This window comes from Chiloscyllium punctatum, chromosome 26 (genome assembly GCF_047496795.1).
Source record: "Chiloscyllium punctatum isolate Juve2018m chromosome 26, sChiPun1.3, whole genome shotgun sequence".
Taxonomy (NCBI): domain Eukaryota; kingdom Metazoa; phylum Chordata; class Chondrichthyes; order Orectolobiformes; family Hemiscylliidae; genus Chiloscyllium; species Chiloscyllium punctatum.
In genome coordinates, this window is record NC_092764.1 from 22,423,812 (window position 1) to 22,450,315 (window position 26,504).

At 42.7% G+C, this 26,504-nt stretch overlaps 1 protein-coding gene across 4 annotated transcripts in view; it reads left to right on the forward strand.

The window, feature by feature from the left end:
• The window catches only part of meak7 (MTOR associated protein, eak-7 homolog), a 62,353-nt gene that overhangs the window by 12,047 nt on the left and 23,802 nt on the right, over window positions 1-26,504 (forward strand). For 3 of the 4 annotated variants that reach the window (XR_011964239.1, XM_072595935.1, XM_072595936.1), the window contains exons 2-4: window positions 11,446-11,644; window positions 19,198-19,431; window positions 21,190-21,334. Coding sequence is in view for 3 of the 4 variants with exons in the window: in XM_072595935.1 (XP_072452036.1) it covers window positions 11,480-11,644; window positions 19,198-19,431; window positions 21,190-21,334 (544 nt within the window). In the remaining variant the exon portion in view is untranslated. The remainder of the gene's footprint in view (window positions 1-11,445; window positions 11,645-19,197; window positions 19,432-21,189; window positions 21,335-26,504) is intronic. The other variant, XM_072595937.1, reaches the window with a different exon arrangement.

Here is a 26,504-nt window from a genome sequence, read left to right on the forward strand (position 1 = left end):
GGTAAACCAAATAATCATTGGTGAGCTGGTTGTAGCTTGATTTCACTATTGTTGATGCCTTCCATCACTTTGCTGACGTATTGAGTGTCGCCTGATGACAGCAATAGTTGGACAAGTTGGATTATTCCTTTTTAGCTATGACAAGCTTTTGCATAATGGGCTTTGTTATGGATACAGACTATAGTATCTTTCTTGCTGTTGTAAAAGTGGGAAATATTGATTTTAGCTGTAATAGAGAGAGAGAGTAGCTTTTATTTGTCATTTCTACCATATACAACTGATACAGTAAAAATGTGACCGTGTTCCTCCAGAACGAAGGTGCTACATGGACAGTACAAACTGTTTGATCGTACACAGGGTGGCATAAAGTGCACAGAAGTGCAAAACTCACACATCACAGTGTAGTAAGGGAATGATAATTAATAGACAGTGTTCTAGCAGCAATAGGAGTCATGTAACGAATTTCAGATGGAAGAGAGTCTGATCATACAATGTTAAGGAGCCTGATGGCTTGGAGGAAGAAACAGTTGCACAGTCTGACTGTGAGACCCCGAATGCTACCAGATGGCAGGAAGGAGAAAAGTCAGGGGTTTGTGGGCTCTTCCACAGTTCTCTGAGCCTTTTGGATGCAGCGTGTAGTTAGCATGTCTGTAATGGATGTTAGTGAGCAAAATTAGGGTGCATGGTATTGGGGGCAAAGTACTAACTTGGATTGAAAGTTGGTTGGCTGACAGGAAACAAAGAGTAGTGATAACCGGCTCCATTTTGGAATGGCAGGCAGTGACCAGTGGGGTACCGCAGGGATCAGTGCTGGGACCGCAGCTTTTTACAATATATATTAATGATATAGAAGATGTTATTTGCAATAACATTAGCAAATTTGCTGATGATACTAAGTCGGGTGGCAAGGTGAAATGTGATGAGGATGTTAGGAGATTACAGGGTGACACGGACAGGTTATGTGAGTGGTCAGATGCATGGCAGATGCAGTTTAATGTGGATAAATGTATGGTTATCCACTTTGGTGGCAAGAACAGGAAGGCAGATTACTACGGAAATGGAATCCATTTAGGTAAAGGGGCAGTACAAAGAGATCTGGGTGTTCTTGTACACCAGTCAATGAAAGTAAGCATGCAGGTACAGCAGGTAGTGAAGAAGGCTAATAGCATGCTGGCCTTCATAACAAGAGGGATTGAGTATAGAAGCAAAGAAGTTTTTCTGCAGCTGTACAGGGCCCTGGTGAGACCACACCTGGAGTATTGTGTGCAGTTCTGGTCTCCAAATCTGAGGAAAGACATTCTGTTTATTGAGGGAGTGCAGCGTAGGTTCATGAGGTCAATTCCTGGAATGGCGGGACTACCTTACGCTGAAAGACTGGAGCGACTGGGCTTATATGCCCTTGAGTTTAGAAGACTGAGAGGGGATCTGATTGAGACATATAAGATTATTAAAGAATTGGACACTCTGGCAGCAGGAAACATGTTTCCACTGGGTGAGTGCCGAACCAGAGGACACAACTTAAAAATACGGGGTAAACCATTTAGGACAGAGATGAGGAGAAACGTCTTCACCCAGAGTGTGGTGGCTCTGTGGAATGCTCTGCCCTAGAAGGCAGTGGAGGCCCAGTCTCTGGATTCATTTAAGAAAGAGTTGGATAGAGCTCTCAAGGATAGTGGAATCAAGGGTTATGGAGATAAGGCAGGAACAGGATACTGATTAAGGATGATCAGCCATGATCATATTGAATGGTGGTGCAGGCTCGAAGGGCAGAATGGCCTACTCCTGCGTCTGTTGTCTATTGATGATCCTCTCAGCTATCCTTACTATCCGTTGTAGGGTCTTACTATCCGAGATGGTGCAATTCCTGAACCAGGCAGTGATGCAGCAGCTCAGGGTACTCTCAGTGAGCCCTCTGCAGAATGTGATGAGGATGGGGGAGTGGGAGTTGGATTCTCCTCAGCCCACGCAGAACGTAGAGACGCTGCTGGGCTTTCCTGCCTATGGAGCTGGTGTTGAAGTACCAGGTGAGATTCTCCACCAGGTGTACGTCCAGAAAATTGGTGCTCTTCAAGATCTCCACGGGGGACCTGCCGATATCCAGTGGGGAGTGCTTGCTCCATGCCCTCCTGAATTCAACAACCATCTCTTTCATTTTGTCCACATTCAGAGATAGGTTGTTCATTCTGCACCAGTCCATTAGCCACTGCACCTCCTCTCTGTATGCTGACTTGTCGTTCCTGCTGTTGAGACCCACAACAGTTACGTCATCACTGAACTTGTTGATGTGAGTCAGCCTGTGCATTGCTGCACAGTCGTGTGTCAGCATGGTGAACAGCAGTGGACTCCGCACACAGCCCTGGGGGGCCCCAAGCTCAGTGTGATGGTGTTGGAGATGCTGTTCCCAATCTGGACTGACTGCGGTCTCCCAGTCTGGAAGTCCAGGATCCTGTTATTAAGGGAGGTAATTAGGCCCAGCTTTGCAATCAGGTGCTGAGGGATGATAGTGTTAAGTGCAGAACTGAAGTCTATGAACAGTAATCTGACATAGGTGTCCTTCTTCTCCAGGTGGGTGAGGGTGGATGGAGGGTGGTGGAAATGGCATCATCTATTGAGTGGTTGGGATGTTACGTGAACTGCAGGGTGTCCAGTGAGGGGGGCAGCAGGGTCTTAATATGCTTTATCACGAGCCTCTTGAAGCACTTCATAATGATGGGTGTTAGCACAATGGGGCGGTAGTCATTGAGAGAAGATGCTGAAGACTTCAGCACGGGGATCATGGCAGTGGTCTTGAAGCACATTGGAACAATGGTGGAGCTCAGGGAGATGTTGAAGATGTTCGTGAGAACATCCAGCAGTATGTCAGAGCATCTTCTGAGCACTCTGCCGACGATGTTATCTGGTCCAGCAGCCTTACGTGGGTTGACTCTGCACAGGGTTTTCCACACGTTGGTCTTGGTTCGACACAGTACCTGGTCATTGGGAGGGGGTGCTGGACTTCCTCGCTGCCACGTCATTTCATGCCTCAAGCTGTGCATAAAGGTTGTTCATTTCATTTGGGGGGATGCACCACCAGCACAAGCAGGCAATGCTGTTCTGTGATGGGTAATGGCCTGGATGCCCTTGCACATGCTCTGCGTATCGCTGCTGTTCTGAAAGTGGCTGTGTATTGTCTGTGCGGGTGCATGCTTCGCCTCTTTGGCCTGGCTCACGATGGCCCTCACTGTTGTTAGGACCGCCTTGCCATCAGCTCTGAAGGCAGAATCACATGTCCTCAGCAGCGCACACACCTTTGCGGTCATCCACAGCTTCAGGTTGGGGCAAGAAATGATGGTCTTGGATGAAGTGACGTTGTCAATACATTTGGTAAAGTAGCAAATCCCCGATGCCATGTATTCCTCTAAATTGATGGAATGCCATCGGTTGCCACCTCCCTGAACACACACTAGTCTGTGTGCTCAAAATCCTCTTGAAGGGCAGAAATGGCTTCTGCCGGCCAGGTTTACACCTGCTCCTGAACCAGTTTGGCACGTCTGACGAGCGGTCTGCATGCTGGGATTAGCAAAACAGAGATGTAGTCTGAGGAGCCAAGGTGGGGCTGGGGCTCTGCCCTGTATGCGTTGGGATATTTGTGTAAACCAGATCTAGCATGTTCTCCCCTCTTGTCTCAAAATCCATATGCTGATGGAATTTACGGAGCAGAAACATGAGATTCGCATGGTTGAAATTTCCCGCAACAATAAGCAGTCCATCAGGGTCTGCATTCTGGCATCAGATAGTGGGGAAACTGAGGAAAACAGTTGGATTAATGCTTCAATTTAGATGTCCATTTCCACCTGCAAATTTTCGCTATGTTTCTCACATTTCAGCTCATTTTAGCTTTTTCAGAAAGACTGAACATAAGCTTTTTTTGAATGTTCAGAATGTATGTTCTTGCTGAGCTTTGAGGTTACCATGACAACATAGTGTTCCACCATCTAACAATTATGACCTGAAGGAATCTGCAGAGGACTACCAATGTAGGGAACAGAGACTAGAAAACAATAACCTAGCACTGTAGTGATTAAAGGGAGATTGGAAAATCTGCTTTGCAGCCGGATCCACAGTGGAGTGAAATATAAGAAAACTGAGAATCAGGAGCTGAGAGGGATGTGCAATGAAATCTGAAGATGAAGACCAACCTTCCTTTCTTAAATTAGAGATTTAATTGGTTCGATTTTTCATCTGTTCGTAAGCATTTTATGGTGGAATTTTTTTTGGGTAAAGGAATATTTCCTGATTCTGAATGACTTCTGTTGTTGTAGTAAATAAAGCAGCTTAATCTTTCAGTTTGCGTCTTGCATGGAAAATGTTTTGCCAATTGTTAAGATTAGAAGTATTTATGTCATTGCATTGCTTTATTCATTAACAAATATGAAGTAGTCAACGTGGTGGAAAGGAATGCAATTTAGCCATGTATGTCTCTGTATACTTTTAATAGGTTTACTCTTTTTTTTATTTTGGATCTGTTAGCTGTGCTGTCACTGTCCTTTAGTGGGTCAGTTTGGCTAAACCAAACAGTTAAAATCAATACCTTTTATAATGACAGGAATAATTTGAGTAAGAGAGCTTTAACAAAGCAAAATGTGCCACAACATCTCCGAGGAGTGAAGTGACAAGGCAAGAGGTAGATTTAAAGGAGTGTCATAAAGGGAAAAACAGTGAAAAATGGAGAGATTTAAGGAGATAGTTCCAGAGCTTAGGGCTTAGACAGCTGATGGCACATCCACTAATAATGCAATGATTTAAAACTGGGGGCCGAAATTAGAGAAGCACAGATATAAGACTCAGGGACAAGAGCGAGCCATTTGGCTGCTTGAGCCAGCTCCCCCATTCAGTACAATGGTGGCTGATCTGGTTGTGGTCTCAACTCCCCTTTTCTGCCTGTTCTGCCATAACCCTTAATTCAAAAGTCTATCCAAGTTTTGAATAATTCATTGAAGTTGAGGAAGGTGGTGGTCTAGTGATATTGTCACTTGACAATTAATCCAGTGACCCAGGTAACTCTGGTTCAAATTCTGCTAAAACTGATGGTGGAGTTTGAATTGAATTGAAAATTCTGAAATTAAAAGTCTAATGATGACCATGATGTCCTTGTTAGGGAAGTAATCCTTACGTGGTCTGGCCTACATGTGACTCCAGACCCACCACAATGTGGCTCACTCTCAACTGTCCTCTGGGCAATTAGGGAGAGATAATAAATTCTGGCCTTGCCAGCAGTGCCCTCATCCCGTGAATTAGTAAAAGAAATTGAATAATTCTTTGACACACCTTCTCTCAAGTTGTGGGGGTTAACTGATTAACCACCTTCTGATTGTGGAGGAAGATAAAAGGAATTATCTTCATGGTGGAAATTTGAATTGGGGAACAGTGGAGGGCTATAGAATAAGAATGGGAATTTTAAAATTTTGAAGTGATTACTTAGTAAGGTCAATTTTTGTTAGAGAGCAGAGAGAAATGGTATGTCAAGAGATTTGGTAAGGGTCTAAGCAGTAGAGCTTGTAAAGATTTATCATCACCCACCCCCCCATCTTTTATCTACCTATCACATTCCCAGCTACCTTCGGCTCCCCCCCACCCCACCCCCAGCCCCAATCCCAGCCCCAATCCCTTCTTGTTTATCCATCTTCCTTCCCACCTATCTGCTCCAGCCTCCAGTCTAACCTGTCACCATCACCACCCACCTTTTATCTGCCTATCACATTCTCATCCACCTTCCCCCGACCCGCACCCCCCTCCCCACCCAGCCAAAAACCCCTCCCATTCATCTCTCAGTCCCCTCAGAGTTGGGATAGTAGTTTGAAGAGATTATGGATTTCAAGGTTGTTTCTTTGAGGTGGAAGATTTAACAGAGAGAAGGAAAGCACAGAAAGAAATAATCATAAACATTATCAGTTCAGTGAATGCTAATCAGCTAGCCGAGTACAGCCAATAGGACAGAGTCCTTTTGAAGCATCAGGGCTTTGCATGCAGGCCGGGGAGTTGGCAAGAGACCAGTGGTGGCCGTGTTTTGAGATTGGTTTACTGAGCAGTAAGCCAATAAGGCATGCCAAGGCCACTGGTGAGTTTAAACCTGCCATAAGGTCCCTGGAGGTGGAAGACTTGTTTGCTGAGAGTTGTTGACCAATCAGAGTCTGGCCACTCTTGTGCAGAGTTGGTCACAAATAGGATTGCAGAAACAGGGATTAACCCCTGCAAGCCATCTTTAAGTAACTTAAGGAGATTTTGCAGGGTGAGTGTGGTGGGGGATGGTGCTGGGGGATTTCAGCAGCAAGGGTGAAGGTTGTCTGTCAGTGGCCTATTCCACTTGCCTGGTGTCCGTTCAGCATGGATTGCTTTTGACTGAGAGACATCTAACCCCCACCCCCATCCACAACCCCCTCTCCCGCCCCCACCGCAGTTTGGTGGTGGGCTGATTGCATAGTTTTGGCTGCTGTGCTTGCCCTGTGCCATCCTCAGGAGTTGGTGATTCTGAGAGTCTTAGGGATTCAGTTTCATCTGAAGTTCCCTTAATTTAGCAGTTATTAACACTGAGTGAAACACGGGGTTTACAAGAATCGAGAGAAACTGGGACTAGTTAATTTATGGCTTGCTTAATCAGGTTTTTTTTGAAGCTTGTCCGTTGTTTCCATGAAGAATAAATAGAGGATTCCCTCAATGCTACCTTGTGTGCACTGAGTGTTACTTTGGTTGTCTAGAATGTAAGGCTAGAAGGAAATTCAATGAGGGGTGGAGGAGGTGTTACGCTTTGCATTTTCAAGCTCCTGTACAGGATGAGAACTTATTAGTGAATACTGGTAGGTTTCCTACTAATTTTAATTGTAACGAAAAGTTTTTTAAAAAAGTGGTAAGATCCCAGGTCAGCTCAGCCAAGTGGAGTGCACTTCCTGCCCTATGTGTGAAGTCATGGTCACACCATGCATCCGAGGTGTACATGTCCACAGGCAGGTTCACTGGCTGCACAAACTTGAGCTCCAGGTTTTGGAATTTGAGCAGACATTTTAGTCATTGTTGTGCAGAGGATTACGTGGAAGCACATTTATGGAGGTGGTCACACTGGACTTGAGAAGCATACAGAAGTACAGAAGCCTGCCCATCCTAAGAAAACCATGTTGGTATTGCAGGAATTCCCTGAGCCTGTCTTGCTCGCTAATCAGTATTTGGATACTGGTGAGTGCGATGGTTTCTCTACAGAGTTCAGTCAAGTCAGTTTCATGGATGACTTAGCTGCATGGGGGAGGGAAATATAGGGGAAAGAAGGAGAATGTAAAAGCAGGAGTGGTAGGGAATCTTGTAATGAGGGGATCATATGGAATTATGGTGATGGAAGTGTTGTCACCTATTCTTATTCTTCCCCCATCATAATCTTCAACACCAACACCCTGCAAGGCTGCATTCTCAGGCTCTACTATATTCCTTATACACTCATGACCCAAATTGCACCCCAACTCCATTGACAAGTTTGCTGATAGCACCACCATTTTAAGTCTGATCTCAAACAATGATGAGACAGAGTACAGGAAAGAGATTGAGTGCTTAGCAACAAGGTGTAAAGACAACAATTTCAACATCAGCGAAAGAAAGGAGCTGGTCATTAACCTCAGGATGCAGAGTGGAGGGCATTCCCCTGCCTGCATCAATGGTGCCAAGGTGGAGATGTTCGAGACCGTCAGGTTCCTGGGAGTGATGGTCACCAACAATTTGTTCTGGTCCATCCATGTCAAGAAAGCTCAACGTCTCTGCTTCCTCTGGAAGCTAAGGAAATTTGGCATGTCCACAAGAACTCTTACCAATTTTTATAGATGCACCATCGAGAGCATCCTATCTGGTTTAGCCTTAGGAAAGAAATAAAGCTGGGCAGGTTGGTGACATAGCTGTGGATAACCATTTTGGAGATAGTAATCATAATACAAAGAGAATTAACATTCTTATGGAAAGACTGAATGTTGGAATAAATATAAAAGCTCTAAATAGGGAAATGCAAACTTTATAAACCTGATGGATATTCTGTCAAAAGTGGACACGTTACATCTACTTGAAGGAAAGTCACTAGCAAATAAGTAGGACATGTTCAAAAATGAGATCTTGCAGATACAATGTAAATACATCTCCACAAAGAGAAAGTACTAAGCTCCCTAGTTATCCAGAAGCATATTGGACAAGTTAAAGCAGCAAAAAAATGGAACTTGCAATAATCTTAATTTAGGAAGCTTACAGCATGGAAAGTACAGGGGTGAAATAAGAAAGGAAATTAGAGAAGCAAAGAGGGGTATTGGAATAATATTGATGAGGAAAATTATAGTAATCCAAAGGTGTTTAGCTGGAATATTAGCACCAGTGGATGACTAAGGAAAGAGATGGGTGAACAGATATACATGGTTACTTGTGGGTGGACACAGAAAATTTGGGCAGGATCCTTTATAAGTACTTTGTTCTGTCTTTACAAAGAAAAGGGGTGTTGCACACTTTCTAGTTAGTGGGTAATATTAGATAAAATTACCATGACAAGGGAGGTAGTAGAGACACTGTCCTCATTAAAATTAAATACATTATTAGCTCAGATTAATTGTATTCTACAAAAAGAGATAGGCTGGCCACTAATATCCACTGTAAACCCACCAACTCCCACAGTTACCTTGACTGTCTATTCTGGCACCTGCTTCCTATAAAGACTCTATTCCATTCCCCTGGTTTTCCATCGCCATTGCATCTGTTCCAATAATGCCAACTTTGACAAGTGGGCCTCTGAAATGTCCATCTTCTTCCTAAAACTGAGATTTCCCACCACCATGGTTGACGGGGCCTTCAGCTGTTTCCGACCCATCTACTGCAGTTGAGCCTACACCCCATCTCTTCCCACCCACAACAGCAACAGGATCTCCTTTGTCCTCACCTACCATCCCACCAGCATCTACATTCAAAGAATCAATAACCACCATTTCCACCACCTCCAGAGAAATGCCACTAGCAGACACCTATGGCAGACACCCTCCCACATCAGCCTTACATAAGGACCATTCTCTCCAGGACACTTTGGTCCACTCCTACTCCACTGTCAACACCACCCCACACTCCCATGGCATCTTCCCATGCAATGAAAGAAGGTGTAACACCTGCATGTTTACTTCCTCCCTTCTCATTATCCAAGCCGCAGACACACCTTCCAGGTGAAGCAGTGATTAACTACCCTTGACTCAATCTGTTCTACTGCATTTGCTACTCACAATATGAAGCACAGACTGGGTGATCGCTTTGCAGAACACCTACGTTCTGTCTGCAAAAATGACACTGAGCTTCCAGTTGCCTGCTGCTTCAAAACACCACTACGTTCCCTCGCCCACATCTCTGTCTTGGGCTTACTACAATGCAACAGCAGAGCGTAGCACAAGCTGCATGAACAGCATCTCATTTTCCGTTTGGGATCTCTACAACCTCTGCAATAATATCAAGTTCAAAAATTTTAACTCTTGAGCACCATCTCCTATGTCCTTATCCCAACCCCCCCCCCCCCCACATACACACACACACACACACACACACACACACACACACACACACACACACACACTCCAGGCCTTGTCATTGCATAGGCTGCCAACACAAACAACCCATTGTCAACCACTAATAGTCCACATTTAGCAGTTATTAATTCTCCGAGGCTAACTTTCACCTATTCCTTTGTCTGCCCAACTGTATTTTTTCTCTCTCTCTCTCTCTGTCTGGGCTCCATCTTCATCTATCTCTTCCATGTCCCCCACCCCCACCCAAAACCCCTCCCACTCACCATATTTTTAGAATATATGCCAATCTTTTCCTAGCTACAGTTCATTCTGAGGATGGACCCAAAGTGTTAACTTTGCTTTCTCTCCTTAGATGCTGCCTGACCTGCTGAGTTTCTCCACCAGTTTCTGTTTTTGTTTCTGACTTCCAGCATCTGCAGTTCTTTGGTTTTTAAAATTTGTATCCTACTCTGTTTAAGGAATTGGGGAAGAAATAGCATCAAAGGAACAGGAGAATCGACGTTTCTGGCATAAGCCCTTCTTCAGGAATCTTTAGGCTTATGCCCGAAACGTCAATTCTCCTGCTCCTTTGATGCTACCTGACCTGCTGCACTTTTCCAGCAACACATTTTTATGCTCTGATCTCCAGCATCTGCAGTCCTCACTTTCTCCTTTGTTATAACAGGACTACTTCAATGGATTAAATGACTAAAATTTGGCATTTAGTATCAATATCTTCTAATAACCTGAACATAGAATCAAAGGACTCTTACAATGTGGAAGCAGGTCATTCAGCCCATTGATTCCACACTGACCCTCTGAAGAGTATCTTACCCAGACCTAGCCTTCTACCCTATCCCTGCATTTAGGATGTTTATGCACATCCCGAGACACTAGGGAGAATTTAACATAGCCAATTTACCTAACCTGTACATCTTTGGAGCACCCAGAGGAAATCCACGCAGACACAGGGAGAATGTCGCAGCCAGTCCGCCTGAGATTGGAATGAGGCAGCAGTGCTAACCATTGAGCCACTATGCCAAACTGCAATATCTTTCCTATAGCTTTGGATAGATTGAACCTTAACTAAATTTTATCTCTGAGATCAATCAGTGGCAGTTAACATCATCTCTATATGAGATGGTGGTGCATTCAATTTCTCTTAGCTTATAAACCTGGATATACTTATGGTGAAGTACAAAGGAAGTGCTGCATTCTTAGAGGTTTTTTTTGATGTGCTGTTAACCTAGCCTGCTTTTCTAGGTAACTGTAAAAGATACCACAACTTTTCTTTTTGTAAATGGGCAGTGCTATTTCTTCTGTCCTGGTTGACGTTAAACCCTCAAGTATTCAATGCCAGAAATTAATTGCGCTGTAATCGGTAACTCATTGCCATTTGTCAGGACATTCTTGTGCAGTAAAGAACTGCATTATTTTCCCATCAAACAACACTAACATTGAAGCACTTTCTGACATCTTGAGAATGTGAAAGTACGAGAGCAATTCAGGCTTGTCATTCATTCTGGTGTTTTCTATTTAAAACTGTTTAGGAAAGGCTGTAGGTGATTTCATTGGTCCTCCATAACAAATAAAAATATTAGAAAGAAGTGCATTTTTGACCCTACAAAAATAGGTGGGATTGTCTTGTTATCTGAAGTCTCAGATGTGAAAAGCTGAATGCTGGCTTTTCTGTCATAAATATTTTCTCATCTGTATTTAGCTACTGTATCAATATCCTTTTAGATGCTTTGCAAAGTTTTGAAATCAGGTAATCTCTTTACTGCACCTGTCACTTTCTCATTTTAAAATATCCACCAATGAACAGGGATGTCTAATGGATTGAAAGTTGAGTTAAAAAGTTGTTTTCTTGATATTCTGGTGCTTCCTCATTTTTCAAATATTATTATAGGTTTGAAGGGCCCTGCCGGTAACTACAGGAGAAGATGGGAAATGGAGAGAGTCATGGTTTGAACAGAATCTGGCGATGCCCATTTTCTGCTGAAGAACGCAATATTCTGGATAAGATTTTTGGCTCGATGTCTGGCTCAACGAGCAGTGCAAAAGGTGGAAAAGCTACACAGAAGCAAGTTACTCTGGCCATGTTAAAGGTAAGTATTGAACACAGAAACTGGAAGTGGAAAAGATTTATCCTAAGAAGTATAGACGTACCCATGATTTCCATGTGAAACTTCAAATTAAGTACGATTGGAAATACAATCTAAAATTGCAAGGTGTATCAAATTGTTTTGTAAATCATAAAGTTGCCACTGCTTGCTTTCTGTCATCCAATCCGATATTTTGTTCCAAATAAACATTTTGAAAGGGAGCTCACACTTTTACTACAGAAATATGTCTCTTTGATGTAGCATATGTTGATGCTGCAAATTGATTTTGGGGAAAGTGATACATTTTTGACTTTGCTTTCTGGTTGGCTTAATGTCTGATCATAATTTGTACAGGGAAGCTACTTCTCTGGGCTATTTGCACAGGCTGAGAATTCCGTTAATGATGAGGCATGTGATGAAGAAATCCATATTGACTTGAGAAGGATTTTCAATGTTGACTGGATCTGTGATTTGAATTCTGAAACTAGAATGGCACAAATATTCTGTTTGGATCCTTCACCTTGACAAGAGAAATGCAACTGCTTTAACCTGTGAGGAAAGAGAAATGTAGATATTTAGCTTTGGATGATCAGTTATTGTGGTGTGGTTTTGTCAGTATTCTCCACCACTCGTACTTAGTGGTGAATTTGAACTTTCTCCTTGAACAATATAGCTGACTTCCCCTTGAATCAACAATTTGTTGGAGTAAATAATCAACACCATTTGTGATTGAACAAATGTCACCTTCGTGACTTTTTACTGTTCTAAAGTTGTTACATTCCTCTTTCCAAAACGGCAGCAGATAAAATGGCACTTCAGAGTTCAATAGACGCAAGTTTTTGTAGACAGAACAAAGGCCACGTACAAGACTGTGAGCTTCATATTTTTATGGTCAAACACCTAAACTGAAGAAATGCTCTGACACTTATCAGTATTGTTATTGTTAGCTGCAAGATAACATTTTAGAGTCAGTGGTGTACTGCACAGAAACAGACCCTTTAGTCCAACTCAACCACACCAATCGGATATCCTAACCTAATCTAGTCCCATCCGCCAGCACTTGGCCCATATTCCTCTAATCCCTTCCTATTCATATACCCATCCAGATGCCTTTTAAATGTTGCAGTTGTACCAGCCTCCACCACTTCCTCTAGCAGCTCATTCCATACATGTATCACCCTCTGTGTGAAAATGTTGCCCCTTAGATCCCTTTTATATCTTTCCCCTCTGACCTGAAACCTATGTCATCTACTTCTGGACTTCCCCACCGCAGGGAAACAACTTTGTCTATTTATCCTTAAACATGGTCCTCCATGATTTTATAAACCTCTATAAGGTCACCCCTTAGCCTCCGACGCTCCAGGGAAAACAGCCTGAGCCTATTCAGCCTGTTATAGAGTCATAGAGATATATAGCACGGAAATGGACCCTTCCATGCTGATCAAATATTCCAACCTAATCTAGTCCCACCTGCCAGCAGCTGGCCCATATCCCTCCAAACCCTTCCTATTCATATACCCGTCCAGATGCCTCTTAAATGTTGCAATTGTACCAGCCTCCACCACATCCTCTGGCAGCTCATTTCATACACTTACCACCCTATGAGTGAAAACGTTGCCCCTTGGGTTTTTTTTATATATCTTTCCCCTCTCAGCCTAAACCTACGCCCTCTAGTTCTGGACTCCCCCATCCTACAGAAAAGACTTTGTCTATTTATCCTATCCATGCCCCTCATGATTTTATAAACCTCCTATATAGTCACCCCTCAGCCTCCGACGCTCCAGGGAAAATAGCCCCAGCCTGTTCAACATCTCCCTGTAGCTCAAATCCTCCAACCCTGGCAACATCCTTGTAAATCTTTTTTTTCAACCCTTTCAAGTTTCACAACATCCTTCCGATAGGAAGGAGACCAGAATTGCATGCAGTATTCCAAAATTGGCCTAATCAATGTCCTGTACAGCCACAACATGACCTCCCAACTCCACTCCTCAATATTCTGACCAATAAATGAAAGCATACCAAACGCCTCCTTCACTATCCTTTCCTATCTGCCTAGAACTCCACTTTCAAGGAGCTATGAACCTGCACTCCAAGGTCTCTTTGTTCGGCAACACTCCCTAGGACCTTACCATTAAGTGTATACGTCCTGCTAAGATTTGCTTTCCCAAAATGCAGCACCTCACATTTATCTAAATTAAACCCCATCTGCCGCTTCTTAGACCATTGGCCCATCTGATCAAGATGCCACTGTAATTTGAGGTAACCTTCTTCACTGTCCACTATGTCTCCAATTTTGGCGTCATCTGCAAACTAACAAACTATACTTCTTATACTCACATCCAAATCATTGATATAAATGATGAAAAGTAGAGGGCCCAGCACCGATCCTTGTGGCGCTCCACTGGTCACAGGCCTCCAGTCTGAAAAACAACCCTCCACCACTTCCCTCCATATGCTACTGAGCTAGTTCTGTATCCAAATGGCTAGTTCTCACTGTATTCCATGAGATCTAACTTTGTCAACCAGTCTCCCGTGGGAAACCTTATCGAACGCCTTAATGAAATCCATATAGATCACATCTACTGCTCTGCCCTTATCAATCCTCTTTGTTACTTCTTCAAAGAACTCAATCAAGTTTGTGAGACATGATTTCCCACGCACAAACCCATGTGACTATCCCTAATCAATCCTTGCCTTTCCAAATACATGTACATCCTGTCCCTCAGGATTCTCTCCAACAACTTGTCGACCACCGACGTCAGGCTCACTGGTCTATAGTTCCCTGGCTTGTCTTTACCACCCTTCTTAAACAGTGGCACACGTTAGCCGACCTCTAGTCTTCCGGCACCTCACCTATGACTATTGATGATACAAATATCTCAGCAAGAGGCCCGGCAATCACTTCCCTAGCTTCCCACAGAGTCCTAGGGTACACCTGATCAGGTCCTGGGGATTTATCCACCTTTATGCATTTCAAGACATCGAGCACTTCCTCCTCTGTAATATGGACATTTTGCAAGATGTCACCATCTATTTCCCTACATTGTATATCTTGCATATCCTTTTCCACAGTAAATACTGATGCAAAATACTCATTTAGTATCTTCACCCATCTCCTGCGGCTCCATGCAAAGGCTGCCTTGCTGAGCTTTGAAGGGTCCTATTCTCTCCCTAGTTACGCTTTTGTCCTTAATGTATTTGTAAAAACCCTTTTGGATTCTCCTTAATTCTATTTGCCAAAGCTATCTTATGTCCCCTTTTTGGCCTCCTGATTTCTCTCTTGAGTATAAAGGGAGTAGTAATATACTCTTCTAAGGATTCACTCGATCTATCCTGTCTATACTGGCATATGCTTCCTTCGTTTTCTTAACCAAACCCTCAATTACTTTAGTCATCCAGCATTTCCTATACCTACGAGACTTTCCTTTCGTCCTAACAGGAATATCTCGTCATCTCTTTTCTGAAGGCTTCCCATGTTCCAGCCCTGTCCCTTTACCTGCGAACATTTGCCCCCAGTCAGCATTTGAAAGTTCTTGCCTAATACCGTCAAAATGGGCCTTTCTCCAATTTAGAACTTCTCCCCATAGCTCAAATCTTCCAACCCTGGCAACATCCTTATGAATCTGTTCTGAACCCTTTCAAGTTTCACAACATCCCTCCAATAGCAAGGAGACCAGAATTGCATGCAATATTCCAAAAGTGGCCTAACCAATGTCCTGTACAGCCGCAACATGACCTCCAAACTCCTCCTGTATTCAATACTCTGACCAATAAAGGAAAGCATACTAAATGCCTTCTTCACTATCCTATCTACCTGCGACTCCACTTTCAAGGAGCTATGAACCTGCATCCAAGGTCTCTTTGTTTAGCAACACTCCCTAGGACCTTACCGTTAAGTGTATAAGTCCTGTTCTGATTTGTTTCCCCACCTTACATTTAAGTAAATTAAACTCTATCTGCCACCCTCAGCCCATTGGCCCATCTGATGTATCCTTCTTCGCTGTCCACTACACCTCCAAATTTGATGTCATCTACAAACTTAGTAACCATGCCTTCTATGTTCACATCCAAAAATATAAATGATGAAAAGCAGTGGACCCAGTACTGATCCTTGTAGCACTCCACTGGTCAGAGGCCTCCAGTCTGAAAAGCAACCTTCCACCACTACCCTCCATCATCTACCTGCGAGCCAGTTGTGTATCCAAATGGCTAGTTCTCTGTTTTTCATGAGATCTAACCTTGCTAACCAGTCTCCCATAGGAAACCTTGTCAAATGACTTACCCTGAAGTCCATATAGATCACATCTACTGCTCTGCACTCATCTGTCATAGAGATGTACAGCACGGAAAGAGACCCTTCAGTCCAACCCATCCATGTTGACCAGGTATCCAAACCCAATCTAGTCTCACCTGCCAGCACCTGGCCCATATCCCTCCAATCCCTTCCTTTTCATATGAGGCAACATCTGAGAAGCAGAAAAATCGACGTTTCGGGCAGGAACTCTTCATCAGGAAACCTGCTGAGCTTTTACAGCAAACTCTAATCTTGACTCTCATCTCCAGCATCTGCAGTCCTCACTTTTGCCTTCCTATTCATATATACCTATCCACTTCCTCTGGCAGCTCATTCCATTCACGTACCACCCTTTGAGTGAAAATGTTGACCCTTACATCTCTTTTATATCTTCTCCACCCCCCCCCCCCAACCCTCAACCTATCCTCTTTGTTACTTCTTCAAAAAACTCAATCAAGTTTGTGAGACATGATTTCCCATGCACAAAGCCGTGTTGACTATCCCTAATCATTCCTTGCCTTTCCAAATACATGTACATCCTGTCCCTCCGGATATTCTCCAACAACTTGCCCACCACCAACGTCAGGCTCACCAGTGTGTAGTTCCCTTGCTTTTCCTCCCCACCTTTTCTTAAATAGTAATAAAACACTGAAGCGAGTTTATGGCCACAGTTCTGACAGCTGTTGATTGTTTGTATGCACTTGAGTAAATTGAGTAAAAGCAATTGAAGGGAGTAGCCCTCACGGTTTTATTAGGGCATCAGGACAACTAAGCATGACAGGTATGCTTGGCTTCCCTGGCTAAACTTGATGTCTGCCAATTAGACAACATAGTTCTGTCCCACCTCAGCTTTCAGGATTTATTGCATTTGTTTTATTTTAATCTGGGATGGTCCAGGACCTGAAATGCTCAGATTCTGCTAGTTTCTGCCACCTATTCACTTTTCTGGAGAATATAACCAGTGGTTTAAAACATGTATGCTCGTGAGTTTAAAATAAGGGACAAGTTTCCCATGTTGTTTCCTGTTGTTTGCTGTGACCGGGAACCAGCTACATGGGCTTTAGTTTCTAACAAAGTGCAGCAAGAAGGCTAAAGGGAAAGGTGAGCCTGGCAGTGAGGGTTTGTGCTATGGCTCACAAAAGGTTGCCACATGTAAGTCCCGAAGAAAAGCAGGAACTGCTTTTGTTAATCTCTGTTCTCAGGCTGCGTTGATCTTAATGCAAAGAGGCTGAGTCTGGTATTGTGAAGGGAAGTGGTATATTATTCATTTATTAGAATTCATTGGGCAGGTAACGAGCAAAATGAATGAAGAGGAGCCTGTGGGTTTTGGGTACTTGCATTTCCAAAAGGCACAGATTATATGCCACATCCAGATTGCTACACAAAATAAAAGTTTGTGGTGTGGAGGGTAACATATAAGCCTTGATAGGGAGTTGATTAGCCAGCAGGCCACAGTAACGTCATAAGCAAGAAACAGTGTATTTTATTTCTGTTTTTTGCCATGTTAAACACGGCGGAAGAATAAGCTCCTGGGATGAAGGGGCACCTTACGAGAAAAGCTTGCACAGGTCAGGCCTGTAACCATTGGAATTTCGGAGAATGAGGGTGATCTTATTAAAACATAGACCCTGAGGGGATTGATACTTGAGAGGATGTGGGAGGGATTTGCACAAGACAGCACCATTCGAAATATTGGGCCTCCCATTTAAAATTAAGGCAAGGAGAATTTTGTTCTCTTTGAGGGTTGTTTAGATTAGATTAGATTCCCTACAGTGTGGAAATAGGCCCTTCGGCCCAACAAGTCCACACTGACCCTCTGGAGAGTAACCCACCCAGTCCCATTTCCTTTTGACTAATGCACCTATCACTATGGGCAATTTGGTATGGCCAATTCACCTGACCTGCCCAACTTTGGATTGTGGGAGGAAACTGGAGCACCTGGAGGAAACCCACCCAGACACTGGGAGAACGTGCAAACTCCACACAGACAGTCGCCCAAGGCTGGAACCTAGGACCCTGGTGCTGTGAGGCAGCAGTGCTAACCACTGAGCCACCGTGCCACCCTTAGAGCTAACTTCCTTTGAGATCGATGGAGTCACAGTCATTGGATATTTTAAGATTATTATAGACGGGGAAAATAGAATGTTGACCATAATCAGATCAGCCATGATCTTATCAAGTGACTGAGCATGCTCGATTTTACCACCTTCTACTTCACGTTTATATGGATTCTGTTCTGGGATACTCTCATGAAGCAAGAGAGCCTAATTCTGGCATATAATTAACCCAGGGACTGGCAATTTAGATGACGTAAGTGAAGTATATCTGACTAAAGCCAGTGGAATAACAAAATGTTTAATCATTACGCTATTCCTTAAACTGAATTTAGTTTGTAGAAATATCTCTGATATTACAGACTGTAATTTTGCATATTGGCACTATTGTGGCACACCTTGCTTGACACAGAGATTCTGGACTGTACTGGGAGAAACTAGACTCCTAGTTTAATTATTACATTACCTAAGCACCCACAACCCCAGATGTGATTTGGACACTTTTTTTTCCCAAACAGACCCGGCTGGTCACCAAGTTCCATGTGGTCCAGCAATGCCACTACATAACTGATGACTTATGATCACTCAAAGGAAGGGTCCTGCAACTTTCCTGAGCTTTGGTGTGGAGGTGCTGGTGTTGGACTGGGGTGGACAAAGTTAAAAATCACATGACATCAGGTTCTAGTCCAACAAGTTTACTTTGAAGTACAAGCTTTCGGAGTGCTGCTCATTTGTCAGGTAGCTAGTGGAGCAGGATCATCAGACACAGAATTTGTAGCTAAAGATCATTAGTGTCATACACTGATCCGATATATTGAACGAACCTGGATTACTGTTAAGTCTTTCACCTTTTAGAATAGGTTGCAGGTTTTGCATCATTAATATACAAAATCCAAAACTGGGATTTGTTGGACTATAATCTGGTGTCGTGTGATTTTTAACTTTTTCCTGAGCAGATTATCATTGGAAGTGACATTGGGAATTTGCTATGGGTGCAATCATTCTTCAGCTTTTTATAGCCACTGAAGTGATTTTGCCTCTTAGCTTTGAGAATTGTTATAAATTTTAAGTAGGAAGAATCGAGTGAAAATTACTGGTTGTCTCTAGAAAGCTGCCCACATCTCCGATGACTAAATGTAAAAATAGAGTTGGATCAGTTTAGGAGAGTGTTTTACGATGCCAAGTGATGTTGTCTTATTTATCCTCAGGCTCACGTGCATCCAGCTGTGCTGGGCCCCATGACAATCCGGCTCTACAATGCAATGAGAAGTGTAGATCCAATTAAAAAAACAGAAGGCCTCAGTAATGCTATAAGCAAGAAACAGTTTGTTTTATTTCTTTCTTATGCCATGCGAGGCACAGCTGAAGAAAAAGCTTTTATAATTCAGAGAATGATTTCCCAAGATGCTGATGGTGATATAAAAGGAAAGGAAATAAAAGAGGTAAAGATATTAATAATATCCTCAATTCCAACAAAGGCCAGTGTTCTGTTTATGCTGTGCCCTCTTACCCATTCCCTCATTGTAGAGCATTTTGATTTAATGGGATTTCAGGTGCAGATAAAAGCATTCAGCTTCTTATATGGATAGAAACCTCCAAATCTTCATCCAGTAAAGTCATTTGCATTTTTAAAGTTGGAATACATCAGGGGTATTATCCCTGTTTAACCCTGTTCAGTATATATTTTGTCCACTGTTTGTTTGGGTGCAAGGGATTTCCCTGAAATTCAGTTCCATAATTCCCCATTTTAAAAGTGAGAGGTGGCCACATTCATGCCTGAAAGCATGTTTCACACCCAAAATTCAGATCATTTATTTTGTCTCATGTCAAAGTGAATCAGCCTCGTTTGGGTCACAAAGCTCTATGTACTTGTTCTTCTTGCTTTTTGACTGGCAAGGTTGTAATTAGTTGGACTTAGCTCTTTCAGGCTTCACCTTTTTTAAGAATTTTTTTCCCTGACTTCTTCATCTTTTTGTTTAAGAAAGCTAGTTTTGGAAGCATTTCTATTTTTTTTCAAACTCTTTTTGTTTAAACCAGTGAAAGGTGATCTTCTAAGCGCTGTTCTGGATAACATTGACTGTCATAAAATGTGGGCGCCTGGAACGATATGAAAGCTGTGGAGGCCCAAGTTAAGGAATGATTTGGAGGTGCCGGTGTTGGACTGGGGTGTACAAAGTTAAAAATCACACAACACCAGGTTATAGTCCAACAGGTTTAATTGGAAGCACACTAGCTTTTGGAGCGACGCTCCTTCATCAGGTGATTGACAATCACCTGATGAAGGAGCGTCGCTCCAAAAGCTAGTGTGCTTCCAATTAAACCTGTTGGACTATAACCTGGTGTTGTGTGATTTTTAACCAAGTTAAGAAACTGTTTGTGTCCATTTTACACCTATTTTCCTTGTTTACTTAAAGCCCATATGATTAGATTAGATTAGATTACTTACAGTGTGGAAGCAGGCCCTTCGGCCCAACAAGTCCACACTGACCCGCCGAAGCGCAACCCACCCAGACCCACTCCCTTACATTTACCCCTTCACCTAACACTTTGGGCAATTTAGTACGGCCAATTCACCTAACATTTTTGGATTGTGGGAGAAAACCCACGCAGACACGGGGAGAATGTGCAAACTGCACACAGACAGTCGCCCACGCTTCCTCCCCAAAGACACTTGGCAAGAATTCAGGCTGATAGACACTGTCCACATGTGTCAGTGCCTGGACCTGTCAATGGCCACCCTCACTAGGCTAGGGTGCATGAGGTAGTTTCGGACATCTTGTTATCACAAGATCTTGATTACATAGTCACTATTCGTCTACAAAGAAATGTTGACTGATTATTTGACAAGACACCAATCTGATTGAACCAAATCATAAGCAGGAATATGGCATTGAAATAGAGGTTCAGCTATCATCATATAGAATGGTGGGACAGTGTCAAAAGGGCCAAACAGTCTTCTCCTGCTCCTAGCTTCTATGTTCTGTGTTTCCATGTCAGTTGCTTCCTATTTGGGTCAGGGTGTGCAATCAAGTTTTGGAAATTTAACCATCCTTTTGTCTTGGTTTTTATCCCTTCCCATTCCTGACACTGCTGCAACTATTTTTTTTAACAATTTAACTGTGTACTTTACCATTTTGTTCCAAACACTTTGTGCTGGATATTGCTCTGTTTCAGCTGTGGTTTGTTATATATCCTTGTAGTTCACAAAGAATCTGATTATAGCAGTGATCCAGTTGCTGCAAGTTGAAGACATGCTTCGAGGTTGGTCTTTGGAGAAAACCTCAGACCCTACTATAGGCACATTACGTCTGACGAATATTCTGATATCTCAGTTGAAGTCTAAAGGTACTAATATTACATGTTCTATTTCAATGCCGGTTTTTAACAATGGCTTAAAGTTGGAATAAAATTGAATTGTCAGGGATTAAAAACTCAATTGCACATATGATCGCAGTGTCATAGAGTCATAGAGATGTACAGGACGGAAACAGACCCTTCAGTCCAACCCGTCCATGCCGACCAGATATCCCAACCCAATCCCTCCAAACCCTTCCTATTCATATACCCATCCAAATGCCTCTTAAATGTTGCAATTGTACCAGCCTCCACCACTTCCTGTGGCAGCTCATTCCATATCCGTACCACCCTCTGTGTGAAAAGGTTGCCCCTTAGGTCTCTCTTTTATATTTTTCCCCCCTCACCCTAACCCTATGCCCTCTAGTTCTGGACACCCCGACACCAGGGAAAAGACTTTGCCTATTTACCCTATCCATGCCCCTCATAATTTTGTAAGGTCGCCTCTCAGCCTCTGATGCTCCAGGGGAAAACAACCCCAGTCTATTCAGCCTCTCCCTATAGCTCAAATCCTCCAACCCTGGCAACATCCTTGTAAATCTTTTCTGAACCGTTTCAAGTTTCACAACATCTTTCCTATAGGAAGGAGACCAGAATTGCATGCAGTATTGCAACAGTGGCCTAACCAATGTCCTGTACAGCTGCAACATGACATCCCAACTCTTGTACTCAATACTCTGACCAATAAAGGAAAGCATACCAAACGCCACCTTCACTATCCTATCTACCTGCGACTCCACTTTCAAGGAGCTACAAACCTGCACTCCAAGGTTTCTTTGTTCAGCAACACTCCCTAGGACTTTACCATTAAGTGTATAAGTCCTGCTAAGATTTGCTTTCCCAAAATGCAGCACCTCACATTAATCTGAATTAAACTCCATCTGCCACTTCTCAGTCCATTGGCCAATCTGGTCAAGATCCTGTTGTAATCTGAGGTAACCCTCTTCGTGTCCACTACACCTCAAATTTTGGTGTCATCTGCAAACTTACTAATTGTACGTCTTACGCTCGCATCCAAATCATTTATGTCAATGACAAAAAGTAGAGGGCCCAGCACCGATCCTTGTGGCACTCCACTGGTCACAAGCCTCCAGTCTGAAAAACAACCCTCCACCACCATCCTCTGTCTTCTATCTTTGAGCCAGTTCTGTATCCAAATGGCTAATTCTCTCTTTATTCCATGAGAACTAACCTTGCTAATCAGTCTCCCATAGGGAACCTTGTCGAATGCCTTACTGAAGTCCATATAGATCACATCTACTGCTCTGCCCCCATCAATCCTCTTTGTTACTTCCTCAAAAAACTCAATCAAGTTTGTGAGGCATAATTTTGCACACACAAAGCCATGTTGACTATCCCTAATTAATCCTTGCCTTTCCAAATACATGTGTATCCTGTCCCTCAGGATTCCCTCCAACAACTTGCCCATCACCGACGTCAGGTTCACTGGTCTATAGTTCCCTGGCTTGTCCTTACTACCCTTCTTAAACAGTGGCACCAACATTAGCCAACCTCCAGTCTTCTGGCACCTCACCTGTGACTATCGCTGATACAAATATCTGAGCAAGAGGCCTAGCAATCACTCCTCTAGCTTCCCACAGAGTTCTAGGGTACACCTGATCAGGTCTTAGGGATTTATACACCTTTATGCGCTTCAGGACATCCAGCACTTCCTCTTCTGTAGTATGGACATTTTGCAAGATGTCACCATCAATTTCCCTACAGTCTATATCTTCCATATCCTTTTCCATAGTAAATACTGATGCAACATGCTCATCAGTGGCGACCTCCAAGTGAAGCGAAGCTGTTGTCTCCTGTTTTCTATTTATATGTTTGTCCTGGATGGGGTTCCTGGGGTTTGTGGTAATGTCATTTACTGTTCATTTTCTGAGGGATTGATAGATTGTATCTAGATCTGTGTGTTTGTTTATGGCATTGTGGTTGGAGTGCCAGGCCTCTAGGAATTCTCTGGCATGTCTTTGCTTACATGTCCCAGGATAGATGTGTTGTCCCAGTCAAAATGGTGGGGTTTTTTTTCCCTCCGTGTGTAGGGCTGCGAGGGAGAGAGGGTCGTGTCTTTTTGTGGTTAGCTGGTGGTCGTGTATCCTGGTGGTTAACCTTCTTCCTGTTTGTCCTACGTAGTGTTTGTGGCAGTCCTTGCGTGGAATTTTGTAGACAATGTTGGTTTTGTCCATGGGTTGTACTGGGTCTTTTAAGTTTGCTAGTTTTTGTTTGAGAGTGTTGGTGGGTTTGTGTGCTACTAGGATTCCGAGGGGTCTTAGTAGTCTGGCTGTCATTTCTGAAACTTCTTTGATGTATGGTAAAGTGGTCAGGGTTTCTGGCTGTGTTTGGTCTGCTTGTCGTGATTTGTTCTTGAGGAATCTGCGGATTGTATTTTTTAAGTATCCGTTCTTCTTGAATATGTTGTATAGGTGGTTCTCCTCTGTTTTCCGAAGTTTGTCTGTGCTGCAGGGTGAGGTGGCTCATTGGAATAGTGTTCTGATACAGCTTCGTTTACGTGTGTTAGGAAAGAAAAAAACTTGACAAACTCCCAACAAAGACAAAACCGATAACACAGGGGCATGGATAAAGAACTTATCAGACCGAACCCTATCAGACACAGAAAAGGCGGTACTAGTAAAAGGACTAAATTTCTTTAACGAGACGCTGACAAGAAGGATTTCCTAACGGCATTAGAAACCACATTGAAGGACAACAAACTCACAGAAGAAACACAACAAATGATCAGACAGACAGTTGCACCTACTCTGAGCCGAAAGAGGGGAGGAAACAAACTGAACACACAAGAAAAGAAGGCCCTAGAAAACCTCAAAAAAGACAAAAACATTGTTATGTTACCTGCAGATAAAGGTCGGCTCACAGTCATCCTGAACAGAAGGGACTACATCGAGAAAGACAATGCACTACTCGCAGACATCAACACCTACCAACAGATGGCGCTAGACCCGACCCCACAACTAGAAAACAAAATAACATATCTCCTATGAAAGTTACACAATTCCGGACAATTAAACAAGATGGAATTCCAAAAAATGAAACCAGACGGGGTCAACACCCCACGATTCTACAGACTACCAAAAATCCATAAACTTGGAGCCCCCCTCAGACCCATAGTCTCACTACCCGGAACACCAACTTACTGACTGCCCAAAGAACTACACGCAAGACTGAAATACCGAGTAGAAGAGTCACAGCACTCCATTCACTCCACCCAGGAATTCCTAAAAATCATCAAAAACACCAAAATAGAGGAAGATGAAACAATGATCTCATTCGACGTAACAGCACTGTTCACCTCCATCAACATCGACCTGGCAAAGGAAACACTTACCACACTTTTAGAAGAGACCATCTCACACACACCAACCACCATCAATCACATTACCAACGAAAACATCATGAAGCTAGTGGAACAGTGCCTCACCACCCACTTCACCTTCAACAACATAGTCTACAAACAAACCAACGGCACACCCATGGGATCTCCGCTATCAGGATTCACAGCAGAAGCATTAATGCAAAGACTAGAACAAACAGCCTTAACAACCATCAAACCAAAAATCTGGGTCCGCTACGTAGATGACACCTTTGTCATCACAAAACAAAACAAGATAGAAGAGACATTTAACATCATCAACAACACCCTCACAGGCATAAAGTTCACCAAGGAGGAAGAAACCGACAACAAACTCGCATTCCTGGACGTCACAGTTGAAAGAACGGACAACGGAGAACTACAAACCTGCATGTATAGAAAACTGACAAACACTGACCAAATACTTAGCTACACCAGCAACCATCGTAACACACACAAACAAAGCTGTATCAGAACACTATTCCAATGAGCCACCTCACCCTGCAGCACAGACGAACTTTGGAAAACAGAGGAGAACCACCTATACAACGTATTCAAGAAGAACGGATACTCAAAAAATACAGTGCGCAGATTCCTCAAGAACAAATCACGACAAGCAGACCAAACAAAGCCAGAAACGCTAACCACCTTACCATACATCAAAGAAGTTTCAGAAATGACAGACAGACTACCAAGACCCCTCGGAATCCTAGTAGCACACAAACCCACCAACACTCTCAATCAAAAACTAGCAAACTTAAAAGACCCAGTACAACCCATGGACAAAACTAACGTCATCTACAAAATTCCATGCAAGGACTGCCACAAACACTTCGTAGGACAAACAGGAAGAAAGTTAGCCACCAGGATACACAAACACCAGCTAGCCACAAAAAGACACAACCTTCTCTCCCTCGTAGCCCTACACACTGAGGAAAAAACCCCACCATTTCGACTGGCACAACACATCTATCCTGGGACATCTTCTCTCTCTTTCTTCTCTTTCTTCTCTTTCTTCTCTTTCTTCTCTTTCTTTCTTTCTTCTCTTTCTTTCTTTCTTCTCTTTCTTTCTTTCTTTCTTTCTTTCTTTTCTTCTCTTTCTTTTCTTCTCTTTCTTTCTTCTCTCTCTTCTCTTTCTTTTCTTTTTTCTCTTTCTTTCTTTTCTTCTCTTTCTTTCTTTTTCTTTCTTTCTTTCTTTCTTTCTTTTCTTTCTTTTCTTTCTTTTCTTTCTTCTCTTTCTTCTCCTTTCTTTCTTTCTTTCTTTTCTTCTCTTTCTTTCTTCTCTCCTCTTTCTTTCTTTCTTTCTTTCTTTTCTTTCTTCTCTTTCTTTCTTCTCTCTCTTCTCTTTCTTTCTTTTCTTTTTTCTCTTTCTTTCTTTCTTTCTTTCTTTCTTTCTTTCTTTCTTTCTTTCTTTCTTTCTTTTCTTTCTTTTCTTTCTTTTCTTTCTTCTCTTTCTTTTCTTTCTTCTCTTTCTTCTCTTTCTTTCTTTCCTTTCTTTTCTTTCTTTTCTTTCATCTCTTTCTTCTTTCTTTCTTCTCTTTCTTTCTTTTCTTTCTTCTCTTTCTTTCTTTTCTTTCTTCTCTTTCTTCTCTTTCTTTCTTCTCTTTCTTTCTTCTTTTTCTTTCTTTTCTTTCATCTCTTTCTTCTTTCTTTCTTTCTTTCTTTCTTTCTTTCTTTCTTTCTTTCTTTCTTTCTTTCTTTCTTTCTTTCTTCTCTTTCTTTCTTCTTTTTCTTTCTTTTCTTTCTTTTCTTTCATCTCTTTCTTCTTTCTTTCTTTCTTTCTTT